Here is a 13,299-nt window from a genome sequence, read left to right as displayed (position 1 = left end):
AGATATCTGAAAATGGCTCTCCTATCTCCTATCAGTCTCCTCTTTTCCAGGCTCAACATACCCAGCTCCTTCAACCGTTCCTCATCAGGCTTGCTTTCCTCCTACTACTTGTTCCTAGGTGTTTATAGGCCGCTCCATTGATCTCAGGGGCAGCCCTGGTAAGCCTAGGGCATGCCGCCGCTGCTGCTGTAGCACTGGTACCTGACCTGCGCCAGACTCTCCTCACCGACGCAGGCCTTCGCACAGTGCAATCCCTGCGCTTCCCGCCCCAGCAGTTCTGCTCGCTCACCTGAAGGACCGAGAGGGCGCCGTTCTTGCCGTATCCTGAGCACACGACGATTTCAAGGTCGGGCTCAAGGCTGTTCTGGAACTGCAGACAGACAGACAGACAGACAGACAGACAGACAGACAGACAGACAGTGTTAGGTGATTGAGAGTGGTGAGCTAGCCTCACTCACAGCAACTTCACAGCAAGTGTCCTTGATTTCCTCCAGGAACCCTTTGCAAGCTCCTCCGTGCCATTAGAACCCCTTGGAAGGGCAGAAGGGCCAAACCTAGCAAGTTTCCCCACTCCTCCTAGGGTTCTTTCTTCAGGCACTGGACCCTGACCGTCCCTACACCCAGAGCTCAGAGAAGGAACCAGCCGAGCGCACACCTCTTCAGAAAGGAAAGCCGGCTCCCCCATTGCGGCGTTGGCACAGGGACCGATGTTCAGGATACTGTCGCACACCTGTCAGTGTTGGGGGAGAAGAGAGAAACAGAAAAGGCTCATGGGTTACCTACTGCTCAAGGAATAGCTCTGGGTAGAGGAGCAAGGATGGGAGACTACAAAGAATTTCTGATCCAGGTGTGCTTTGATTCATTGCCAGCTCAAAGGAATGGTCTAGCATAGGGAAGGGAATAATAATAAAAATATTATTTTTTTATTTATATCCCACCCTCCACAGCCAAAGCCGGGCTCAGAGCAGCTAACAACAATAAAATAATACAGCATTCTAAAATCAATTCATTCTAAAATCAGTTCAAATCAAATTAGTGGCAACCATTGGGCTAGAGTTCTGTGAGGATTACCAAAGGAGGGGGTCAGGCTGTGCCTTGGCCAAAGGCCTGGTGGAACAGCTCTGTCTTGCAGGCCCTGTGGAAAGATGTCAAGTCCCGCAGGGCCCTAGTCTCTTGGGACAGAGCGTTCCACCAGATCGGGGCCACGGCCAAAAAAGCCCTGGCTCTGGTTGAGGCCAGCCTAACCTCCCTGTGGCCCGGGACCTCCAAGATGTTTTTGTTTGAAGGTCCTCCGTGGGACATACCAGGAGAGGCGGTCCCGTAGGTACGAGGATCCTAGGCCGTTTAGGGCTTTAAAGGTCAAAACCAGCACCTTGAACCTGATCCTGTACTCCACCGGGAGCCAGTGCAGCTGGTATAGCACTGGGTGAATGTGATCCTGCAGTGAGGAAAAGGAGCTGAGTCTTTAGCACTGAGTTTCCCAACTCTCCTGCCCTTCTTCCATCACCCCAGGAAGAGAGAGAGCATGCCTGCCATAAGCAGGTTTTTTATTTTGTCCATGTAAATGGTACCTCGAAAGAATAGGTGGCAAGTTGGGTCCCAGACTGGGCTTCGCTGCCGTACACCTCGATCTCGTCCACCTCGTCCTGAGGAGCTGACTTTCCCCCTGCAGAGGACACATTAGGATGTGGGTAGGAGAAGCCTTGGGATTAGATCTGTGCCTCCTCTTCACAAATTTCCTTCTCTTGCACACTCCACTCAACAGCTCTTCCTAGGGACTTCCATTAAGGATATAGCTCCGTTCCACCTTAAAAGGAGCAGGCATGACTGTTGTGTGTCACATGCCTGTTTACTTCCAGCACAGGCTTGCTGGGAACTTCCGTTTGTATATTGCTTTTGCTATCCTGCTGTTTGCTGGAGACGAAGGGAAGCAGACATGTTTTTCCTTTGTTCCTGAACTATGATAACGCTTACACATGTCTCTGTCCGCCACTTCTGTTGTGGAAATTTATTCACTCTGCTGATAAGAGTGTGCCGATTCTCTAAACATATCTGAGGCTCGGGTCACTAATTGATGCTGTACCGGAGATCACCCGGCTGCCAGCTGGAGCCAGCTGGGGGCCTGCAAATGCCCCCGTCTCCCCGGCAGTATTCCAACACTTCCCCCCCTTTTATGACCCACTCCCCAGAACACCAGAATTTGTACTGGATCCCCCAGCATCCCCTCTCATTGGCTCTGGGGCAGAGCCACCTACCCGTCCAGTTTGCAGTCTGCTCCACACGTTTCTTCTTGACGGGAGGCTCCTCCTGCAGGCGGAAGGAAGTTGCATGCTGACAAAAGGCAGGGGACTCACCAAGTCCGACTTCCCTTGGAAGCCAACAGGTGAAGAGTTTCCAGCTGAAACCTCCATTCATTCACGACAGTCAGTGTATCAGCTGCTTTGCTCTCCCTCCAACCAACACCCACTCAGGTACCGGGCTCCCCTTCCCTATGCCTCCCCCCCCCAAACACTCTCTGTGGCTGGGCCAGATTCAAGCAGCACTGGACAGGAAGGCTGCCTGGGGTTTGTCCTGCAATGGCCTCGGTCCTGTATACCTGAAGGAGCGTTTCCACCCCCATCGTTCTGCCCGGACACTGAGATCCAGCGCCGAGGGCCTACTGGCAGTTCCCTCACTGCGAGAAGCGAGGTTACAGGGAACCAGGCAGAGGGCCTTCTCGGTAGTGGCACCCACCCTGTGGAACGCCCTCCCTTCAGATGTGAAGGAAATAAGCAGCTATCCTATCTTTAAGAGACATCTGAAGGCAGCCCTGTTCAGGGAAGTTTTTAATAATTAATACTGTATTGTTTTTAACACTTGATTGGGAGCTGCCCAGAGTGGTTGGGGAAACTCAGTCAGGTGTAAAAGTAAAGGTAAAGGGACCCCTGGCCATTAGGTCCAGTCGTGACCAACTCTGAGGTTGCGGCGCTTATCTCACTTTATTGGCCAAGGGAGCCGGCATACAGCTTCCGGGTCATGTGGCCAGCATGACTAAGCCGCTTCTGGCGAACCAGAGCAGCGCATGGAAACGCTATTTACCTTCCCGCCGGAGCGGTACCTATTTATCTACTTGCACTTTGACGTGCTTTCGAACTGCTAGGTTGGCAGGAGCTGGGACCGAGCAATGGGAGCTCACCCTGTTGCGGGGATTCGAACCGCCGACCTTCTGATCGACAAGTCCTAGGCTCTGTGGTTTAACCCACAGCGCCACCCGCGTCCAAGATGGGCGGGGTATAAATAATAAATTATTATTATTATTATTATTATTATTATTGGAGGTGGGGGGAGCGTCTAACGTAATGCGTCTCTTTAAGTAAATGGGGCAGGCCAGGTCCCAGTGAACTCACCGGCTTCTCTGCGGGGTCCTTGGCAACGCTCATGGGGGTCTCCTGCAGCTTCTCTGTGTATTTGAGGAGGAGGGAGTTGCCAAGACGTGAGCCCAAGAAGAGGTAGCCGGGGTCCATGGTGATCATCTGAGATCCGAAAGGCAGAAGGGAAAGGGTGGGGAGATGGAGTGTCAGACAAGGCCTCGTGGGAGAAGCTGGCAAAGAGGCATTGAAAGGGAGCAGGGGGCGCCCAGAGGCAAAACAGGGCAGGGGCACCACCGACTGGGCTCAGCAATCATATTTATCTCATATACGCAACTGGCTTTTGCCTCAACCTCCCCCCGCAACCCTGCCACCCTGACTCTGCCAGTGCCCGGCCTAATAGAGCTTACGCAAGTGGTGAGGACGCTGGCTGCCGCCTTGTCGAAGTGGAAGGATCGGACGCTCCGCATGCCGTCGGTGATGAGGGTCAGCACGTAGCTAGGGAAAGAGGAAGGGAGGCAGGTGAAGGGATCCCATTGGCAGAGGGCAAACATTGTCTGAGCAAGAAAGCTTGCAAGGAGCCCTGTCAAACATGCAGTGGCCTGGGGAGACTCAACCCCAGGATATTGGCCCCTCTCTCACTGAACACAAAGCATAGGGGGGTGGACTAGATGATTCCTTAGGTCCCTTCCAACTATAAAATTCTATGAGAGGGAGACAATTCAAGGTAAAGGCCGAAAGACCAACCACACACTGGACTCCTTCTCCCACTGCAAATTTTCTATTTGTTTTAGCTGCCCTACCATACTCTCCTTAGGTGGGTCTAGAAGACTACTTTTCTCCTCTACATTAACTGATATTTGCAACTGCCACACACTGGCAACTAAGCAAAACTAGGTTGTCTGAAGGGGTCCAGCTCCAGAGGTTTGCAATGAGTTGCCCAAGAAAAACGACAAAAAGCCGAGTGTTGCAGCTGTTCAGGCAACCAAGTTCCACTCGACTCCCACCCACCAGGGACACTGCAAAGTGAGCCCTGCCCAAGACTGGAGCCGGGTGTCCAATAATCTCTTTCATAGGGCATCGGCTAGCAGATGCAAACATTTTCTCTTCCACTTCTTTCTCTCTCTCTGGCGCTTTGAAGAAATATGTGCTCTTGCTTCTCCGTCACCCGTGTCAGGCTCATCTTTGGGCTTTAAATTTATTTGCTAAGCCATGAAATATTTACCGACTTCACTGCATTGAGGGGGGCAGAAACAGAACCCGGGGAGAAAGAGGTCAGCCTGCCTCCCAGCACATGACAACATCAAAAGCGGAATCTCTTTCCAATGGGCTGGATGTTTACGGTCCAAGAGAACCGGGAGCAGCAAGCAGCTTGCCTGCATCTGGCCAAGTGAGCAGAGCTGCAGAGCTGTTTTTTCTGTAAGCAGAAACATCCCAGGTCTGAACAGAACAGCTCCCTGCTGGAAGCTGGCAAAGGTAATTGTGCCTGGTGACCTGAGAGCAATCCGAAGCCTTACATCTCCCCTCCTTTCAGCGAGATGACCATCTTGTCATAGGAGATGAAAGCCGCCTGGGCACAGTCCAGTGTGATTTTCACTCCCTCTTGGATCCCTGTAAAGAGGAGGAAGGCATCAGCAGAGGCCAAGGTAGCAGGACTCAGGACGCTGCTGCTGTCCGCTTTGGAGCTGTAGCCTGGTCTGAGCACTTTCCCTCATGCAGTACTGCTTGGGGTTATAAGCCTTCTATCCACTTACCAGGTTTGCAATGAGAGTTCACAGCCTGCTAACCGGGGCAGAATTTCAGAAGCTGAAAGTGTCAGCTTTCCATGTACACACACTAGTACAGTCATACCTCGGGTTGAATGTGCTTCAGACTGAGTGCGGCTCCGCGGCAACCCGGAAGTAATGAAGCGCGTTACTTCCGGGTTTTGCCACTCGCGCATGCGCAGATGCTCAAAATGACGTCATGCACGGAAGCGGCAAAACGCGATCCACGCACGCGTAGATGCGCCATCGCGTCTTACGTTCTATTCAGGATGCGAACGGGGCTCCGGAACGGATCCTGTTCGCATCCCGAGGTACCACTGTACACATCTCTAGTCCTGATGATTAAGGGTTGCACTGGAAAGTTTGCAAAGGATGCCATGTGGTTCCTATCCCAACCCCTGCCTCTCCCATAAAACCAATGTTTTAAAACCTGCACCAGAAGTGACATAACAGGTAGTATTCTCTGTTGAACAGCATCTGGTTAAGAGCACGAGGTTAGGAGTTCACTCCTTTTCTGCCCACTCCTGGGTACAGGAAAGTAAAACTATAGGGCAGGGAAAGGGTCCTATATAGAGCTAGCTGCTCAGTTTGAGCCCATAAGGATCAGGAGCACAGTGGCCATACCTCCAGGGCCACCAGCAGCTTGCCAACATCCAATAACCTCTGTGGCAAGGAGCACCTATTATCAATTTTAGGAAGGTACACCAACAGCACACTTTCCTGGACAGGAATAGCTTAGCCACTGTGATTCATGTATTGGTAACCTTGGGTTGCCATATTTCAAAAAGTGGGGGGAGTGGGAGTGGCCAGGTTGCAGAGTGGGGCAGGTGGAGGCACACATATTTACACCTGTGTTGAGCGAGCGCCCTGGCTGCTGATCAGCTCCCAGGCCAAGTTCAAGGTCTTGCTGTTAACATATAGAGCCCTGAACAACTTGGGACCGGATGACCTTTGTGAAAGATCACCTGCTCCTGTAAAGATCAGTAAGATCATCTGGGGGAAATTCTACTTGCAGCACACAACCCTGCAGAATACTGTAGGGCAGTGATCCCAAAACAGGCCTTTTCTGCTGTTGCCCGACACTGAAAATTCCTTCCTTTTGCCATAAGCAGAGCAGCAGCCATCAGTTGCTTTAGATGTCTTATAAAGGCAAATCTTTTTGCCCAGACTTTTTCTGGCTCATGAGACTGGACCCTGATCTTTGACTACGAATTTCATGCATCTCTGTTGTACTTGTTTTTGTATCTGTTTATATGCTTTTGTGTTGTTTTGTTGATTTTAGGTTGCATTTTTGTTTTAAGGTGTGTTGTTTTCATATTGTGCACTGTTGAGGGATCTTTAAAATATGAAGCGCTTTAGACCTTCTTTTTGATAGAAGGGAAGGAAAGCAGAGAGGCCTACTTAGCGGGAAGACGGTGGTGCCGTTGGTGAGGCTGTTGAGGGACACGCCGTAAGGCGGCACACTCTGGTTCAGGTACAGCAATGAGTTCACCGCAAAGATCACAACTCCACCTAGAGGAGGAAGGAAGGGGAGAGGAGAGTTAGGCCAAGACGGAGTTGTCACTCTTGAGCCACAGGGTTCAAGCTGGTGGAAAGTGAGCTTGTCTACACTGTCCTCTGAGTAAGGGAGGCTGCTGTCCAGAACACACCCCCTATCTGAAAAATATGCTAGACCATCTAGCGCATTATCACCTACTCTGACTGGCAGAGGCTGTTCAAGGGTCTCAGGTGCGTGCCTTTTCCAAAGATCTCTTTTTAAGGGGAGATACTGGGATGCAGGTGGCGCTGTGGGTTAAACCACAGAGCCTAGGGCTTGCTGATCAGAAGGTCGCGGTTCGAATCCCTGCAATGACGGGCTGAGCTCCCGTTGCTCGGTCCCTGCTCCTGCCAACCTAGCAATTTGAAAGCACATCAAAATGCAAGTAGATAAATAGGTACCGCTCCGATGGGAAGGTAAACGCTGTTTCTGTGCACTGCTCTGGTTCGCCAGAAGCGGCTTAGTCCTGCTGGCCACATGACCCGGAAGCTGTACGCCAGCTCCCTCGGCCAGTAAAGTGAGATGAGCATCGCAACGCCAGAGTCCGTCGCAACTGGACCTAATGGTCAGGGGTCCCTTTACCTTTACTGGCAACTGAACTTGAGAGCTTAAGTGCGTTATGGGCCTCCCTGCACTGTCTAACCACCTTTGCCACAATTTGGGATTTCCACTCAAAATGGAACACTCTCCCTCCCTCCCCAAAGATCTTCACAGCTTCTAGCCACCTTGTTCTACCCACGCACAAGCGCCTGCGCCACCTCTCCCTCTCCACACAACAGGAAGAAACCGTTCCTCTCACCAATGGGTTTGGGTACCGCCAGGGCCTGTGTGCAGTCAAAGGGCAGGTTGCTGAGAGACCAGATGACCGGGTGGACCTTCTGCATGATGTTCAAGGAGATGGCCACAATGCTGCAGGTGTCCTGGCGCACAGCCACCCGCCTGAAGAGTGACAAGGAAAGAGCTCGGCCACTTGACATCGCTGTCCACACAGCCTAGGCAAGTGGGGCAGGTGCGGTCAAGGTGAGCCAAAACTGGGGACGGCGGTATGGGGAGAGAAACAGGAATTGGCAGCATCAGGTTCCAAGAGAATGAAGCGTCAGCAAGAAGTTTTGTAAGGAGGACTACAGTGGTACCTCGGGTTAAGTACTTAATTCGTTCCGGAGGTCCGTACTTAACCTGAAACCGTTCTTAACCTGAAGTACCACTTTAGCTAATGGGGCCTCCTGCTGCCGCTGTCCGCCACTGTGAGATTTCTGTTCTCATCCTGAAGCAAAGTTCTTAACCTGAAGCACTATTTCTGGGTTGGCGGAGGCTGTAACCTGAAGCATATGTAACCTGAAGCGTATGTAACCCGAGGTACCACTGTATTTGAAATATTGCAAGAAAGACTATGAGGAGAATTACTAGTGATAATTAAGAGTAATAGAGAAATTAAGAAATGCAGAATAAGTGATAAAGAACGGAAAATCATCAGAGATGTTGATGGAAGTCTAAAACATTGTATAAGATAAGAAATTATGTTATATTATTGTTGGAAATGATACGTTTTAAAAAACCAATAAAAATGTATTTATATATAATGAAGCGTCAGATGGTGCTTGGGAGGGAACAACGTTGAAGGGGACAGAAGTGGAAGCAAAAGCCCCAGGCTTTGTCCCAGAATTGACATACCATGTCTGGCAAAGGGCACCAGACTCCCTCCAGCCCCAGAGCTCATTTCCTAACACAACAGTGGGATTCATCCGTACTGAGACCCACAGCTCTCCCTTGGCTATCTGCAGACTGAGTTTAGCTTTTTGAAGCAGAAACAGAGGAGCACAGGAAGCTGCCACATACCGGTACCAAGTTATATTGTTGGTCCATCTAGCTCAGTAATGCCTACACTGATTGGCAGCAGCTCTCCAGAATTTCAGGCTGGAGACCTTCTGCATGCAAAAAAGATGCTCTAGCACTGAGCTGCAGTGCCCGTTTCGTTTTCTTGTGACGGGGGGCTAGCTGGCCAGCACTTGTTCTGGGGCAAAGCTAACAACAGAGAGGGAGGAGGAAGGCAAGACATACCCAGGCCAGGTCTGGTTGGGCTCAAAGAGGATAAGTAGGGTGGGCTCATAGTAGCCATACAGGAACTGCATGTCGATGATGTTGAGCAGCTTCTCGTCTAGCTCCCGCACGTCAATGATGTAGCTGGGCAGAAAACTTGACTTCTGGCTGCAACAAGAGATATCACCAAGAGTTCACAGGGGCCAAATACACCCCAGGGTTTCCAAGGGGCACACTTGGGAAACTGTCACGAGCTGCACAAGGTACCCATTTCACAGATGAAAAACTGGCAATACGGCAATAATTACTCTTGCTTTGAGCCCTTACTTGCAGTTTTCTGACTGTCCCGCCCTGCACTGCAGCCCCTTTCTCCTCTAAATGCCACCCTGTGAGGATACCCAGAGCTTACAGGGTTAACAGCTCAAGAGGAAATGACGGCTACGGGTGTGTTTGCATCTTTGTTACGTGAACATTTTTACTTTCTGTTATGGCTGCGACAGGAGAAGCATCATGTCTTCACTCTCTCCTGGCTGAACTGTTTGTTTGCTGCTGTACGATAAAGCTTCATAGAATAGAAGTTGTTGTACGAGAGTTTTACTGCCTGGCTGAGATTCCTTACACACAGGCATACCGCAGCGCAAGATACTCTGCTGTAGCCAGGAGAAGCAGGTTGGCACAGTGGAAGCAGACTGGACGCCACAACAGTCCCGTTGTTCGCAACCTTGATGGACTCTCAATGGAACACACCCATTCTGAGACCCTGATTATTTTAAATGCTACCTCAGTTGAGCATCGGGACGCAGGTGGCGCTGTGGGTTAAAGCCTCAGCACCTAGGACTTGCTGATCGAAAGGTCGGCGGTTCGAATCCCTGCTGCGGGGTGCGCTCCCGCTGCTCGGTCCCAGCGCCTGCCAACCTAGCAGTTCAAAAGCACCTCCGAGTGCAAGTAGATAAATAGGGACCGCTTACCAGCGGGAAGGTAAACGGCGTTTCCGTGTGCGGCTCTGGCTCGCCAGATGCAGCTTTGTCACGCTGGCCACGTGACCCGGAAGTGTCTCCGGACAGCGCTGGCCCCTGGCCTCTTAAGTGAGATGGGCGCACAACCCCAGAGTCTGTCAAGACTGGCCCCTACGGGCAGGGGTACCTTTACCTTTACCTTTACAGTTGAGCATCGGTCGTTCTGGCCAGTTGCAGAGCCCAAGGCAGCCCTTACCCTTCTCCCATGACGCCTTCGTGCTCATCCGTCAGGGTCTCTCGGCGGAATGGCAGCACCACCAGCCTTGTGCCATAGATGAGCATCACCGCACAGCGCCCATCAGGGTCCACCCGCACTTTGGGGATGTGAACATTCTGCACAAAGCCATCCTGGGGGAGAGAAAGAGCAGGCCATGAGCAGGGCGACACAGAGGGAGCAGGAGACCCTTCCTTTTATTCTGCTGTGCTCCCTTGGGTCTGGAATACACGGTGTCTCTCAACCCACAGAGCTTACCCAAATGTGATAAGGGAGTGTGGCATGAGCACAGAAGGGATTCAGGAAGGGAGAAGTCTTGGTTGTGTTCCCTGACAAATGGGGAGCTGCCATTCAAAGTGAGGGGCTCCCTGCAAGGGAGGACAGCTGCAAAAGGCTACCCACTCCTAACTGAAAAAGCAAACAGGTCAAAATGGCTCCCTATTTCAGCCACTTCCTCACCTTCCCAATAGCTGCTGCTTTGAATGAATACTGAGATGAAGGTGAGATTGGCAGGGAGACAGAGGGATACCAGCTCCATCTGGTACACAGGCTGAGACCCTCCCTGCCCGCAGACTGTCTCGCCAGAGTGGTGCATGCTCTAGTTATCTCCCACTTGGACTACTGCAATGCGCTCTACGTGGGGCTACCTTTGAAGGTGACCCGGAAACTACAACTAATCCAGAATGTGGCAGCTAGACTGGTGACTGGGGGCGGCCGCCAAGACCACGTAACACCGGTCTTGAAAGACCTACATTGGCTCCCAGTACGTTTCCGAGCACAAGCGTTGGTGCTGACCTTTAAAACCCTAAACGGTCTCCGCCCAGTATACCCGAAGGATTATCTCTACTCCCATCGTTCTGCCCGGACACTGAGGTCTAGTGCCGAGGGCCTTCTGGCAGTTCCCTCACTGGGAGAAGCCAAGTTACAGGAAACCAGGCAGAGGGCCTTCTTGGTAGTGGCACCTGCCCTGTGGAATGCCCTCCCTTCAGATGTCAAAGAGATAAACAACTATCTGACATTTAGAAGGCATCTGAAGACAGCCCTGTTTAGGGAAGCTTTTAATGACTGATTTTTAAAAATATTTTGTTGGAAGCCACCCAGAGTGACTAGGGAAACCCAGCCAGATGGGCGGGGTATAAATAATAAATTATCATCATCATCATCATCACACAGGAACTCCAGCAGCTGCCTTAAGAGTCTCAGGGGGTGCAAGAGATTTCACAATGTCCCTTGGCTATGGAAGAGAACAGGTAGCAGCTCCTCCCACAGCAGCTTTCAAAACTTAAAACCACAAGCCTTAGTTCTAGTTACGGGTAGGTAGCTGTGTTGGTCTGCCATAGTCGAAACAAAAGAAAAAGTTTTCTTCCAGTAACACCTTAGAAACAAACTAAGTTTGTTATTGGTATGAGCTTTTGTGTGCATGCAAGAAGTATCTGAAGTATCTGAAGAAGTGTGCATGCACACAAAAGCTCCTACCAATAGCAAACTTAGTTGGTCTCTAAGGCGATACTAAAATATTTTGTTTCTTAAGCCTTAGGATACCTACCCTCAGCTCTGGCTCCTCAAAGTAATGGAGGGAGAGTGTTTTCAGGTCGTGGGTGCCAGGATCATATTCCACCACGGAGAGCTAGGAGGCAGGAAAAAGGAAATTAGAGGCAATCCGCTAGAGTTTCATTTTTTTCTTCAGCGGAAAATTGTATTAATCAACCTGACCGACAGTGAACCCTTGGAAGGGCCAGGCTATAAATCTAACTAATTACCTCCCTCCCCTAAAAGAGCTTGCTACATTTTCTCATGTGCCTATTTACTTCTAATCTGCCTGCTGCAAGCCCATTTTTCCAGCCTAAGGGAGAACCCCGTGTAATCCAAGAGCTTTAAGGCAACTCACTCCTCATTTTGCATGGTTACTCTTCAGTTCTTCCTGTTTCACAAAACACAAACTCGTTTAGCTGCTGCAAGACACACAGTGCATCAGGGCAGCCTTCCCTAAACTGGTGCTGGCTGGGGATTATGGGAGCCATAGTCCAAAAATCTGGAGGTCCCAGCTTGTGGAAGGCTGTACTAAGAGTTCCATTGTCTTCTAAGTAGCTGTGGGAAACCAGCAGGCAGGATTCGAGCACAAGAAACCTCTCTCCTCCTTGTGGCTTCCAGCAACTGGTATTCAAAGACATTTTCTCCTGACGATGGTCTGGACAGTTGTCTGGAAAGGGACTTGGCTTCCTTTCAGCCTAAGAACTCCAGGGCTATTTTGTTTAGCCTCATGCCAGATGAAATTGCCACCCAGGAGGCGCGCCATAGTTAACTGCAAGTCGAGGGGCCAGGGGGCCTTAGGAAAGGCTCCGAGGGACACTAACTTATAACAATACCCCACTACCTATCAAAACCCTCCACCACCTCCAAGATGTGCAGCTCCCCAAGCAGGGTGCCTTGAGGCTCCTGCGCCCTCAGCATCTCATGGCCCCCCACCCAAGCCGACCCCTTACCTTGGCATCCTTGAAGCTGAGCAAGAGGGCATCTCGCTTGGCTCCCGCAAGCTGCACGCTGGCCATGGACATGACATTACCAAAGAAGGAGAAGGCAGCCACCAGCTCGAGTTTCTCCTTGTGACCTTTGCCTTCTGCACAAGACAGAAAGTGGAGGCGCATTAGGCTCTGAGCCCCTTCCCACAACCCATTTTTCTGTGCCTGAGAGAAGCCTCCAAAACCTTTCAGCCGGTATCCTGCCCCCAGGCGAACTCAGCCCACGGACGCTACCATGACCAGTGAAAGGACCACCTAAATGTTCTGCTTTAGGTGAAGGGGAGAGGGCCTGTTCCCAGCAAGTCTTTACATTAGGCCTGCCTACATAAGCACTGAGAAGATGGGCTTAGCATGGAAAGCCAACCTCAGTGTGTTTCAATGCTGGTGGCCAGGTGGCCGTGCTGTTTCTTTTCAGTCCCTGACTGCAGAAAAAACAGCAAACGTATGAAAAACAGTAATTACACATCTGTCTCAGCAATTACTCCAGACTTCCTGAACCTGGCACTGTTCAGATGTTTTGGATTACAGCTCCCATCAGCCCTAGTCAGCTTGGTCAGAGTTGATGGGTGTTGTGTTCCAAAGCATCTGGAGGGCACCAGGTTGGGTAAGGCTGGCATACTCTGAGAAGCAGCCTCTTTGCAAGGCCTCAGGTGGAGAGATTGTTCCCAAACCTGCTGCACCAAAATCATCTTGACACGTCCGTGTGCTCCACCCTTAAGAGCTAGGGCCCATGAGCTGGGAAGGCATTTGCTAAGAAGCGTGAAGGTCCCGGATCAATGGCTGCTTGGAGGGCTGCCTAGAAGTAGCTCCTCATTTCAGCTGAGACCGATCTTGGGGGCCCAGAGAATTGGCACCAGAAGCAA

The 13,299-nt window shown here is 51.2% G+C and overlaps 1 protein-coding gene across 1 annotated transcript in view; it reads right to left on the bottom strand.

Annotated features, from left to right (window-relative positions):
• The window catches only part of CPSF1 (cleavage and polyadenylation specific factor 1), a 41,703-nt gene that overhangs the window by 21,593 nt on the left and 6,811 nt on the right, over positions 1-13,299 (bottom strand). The window contains exons 4-16 of the mRNA XM_081918649.1: positions 12,401-12,534; positions 11,464-11,544; positions 9,900-10,051; positions 8,709-8,855; positions 7,450-7,589; positions 6,515-6,625; positions 4,865-4,958; positions 3,758-3,845; positions 3,387-3,512; positions 2,256-2,307; positions 1,572-1,666; positions 656-730; positions 290-370 (exon numbers count right to left, since the gene is read on the bottom strand). Of these exons, the coding sequence (XP_081774775.1) occupies positions 290-370; positions 656-730; positions 1,572-1,666; positions 2,256-2,307; positions 3,387-3,512; positions 3,758-3,845; positions 4,865-4,958; positions 6,515-6,625; positions 7,450-7,589; positions 8,709-8,855; positions 9,900-10,051; positions 11,464-11,544; positions 12,401-12,534 (1,376 nt within the window). The remainder of the gene's footprint in view (positions 1-289; positions 371-655; positions 731-1,571; positions 1,667-2,255; positions 2,308-3,386; positions 3,513-3,757; positions 3,846-4,864; positions 4,959-6,514; positions 6,626-7,449; positions 7,590-8,708; positions 8,856-9,899; positions 10,052-11,463; positions 11,545-12,400; positions 12,535-13,299) is intronic.

The sequence above is a fragment of the Podarcis melisellensis genome (assembly GCF_964234715.1).
Source record: "Podarcis melisellensis genome assembly, chromosome: 7".
In the NCBI taxonomy this organism is placed as follows: domain Eukaryota; kingdom Metazoa; phylum Chordata; class Lepidosauria; order Squamata; family Lacertidae; genus Podarcis; species Podarcis melisellensis.
Note: the sequence above shows the minus strand (reverse complement) of the source record. Positions and strands in the feature narration are given on the sequence as shown.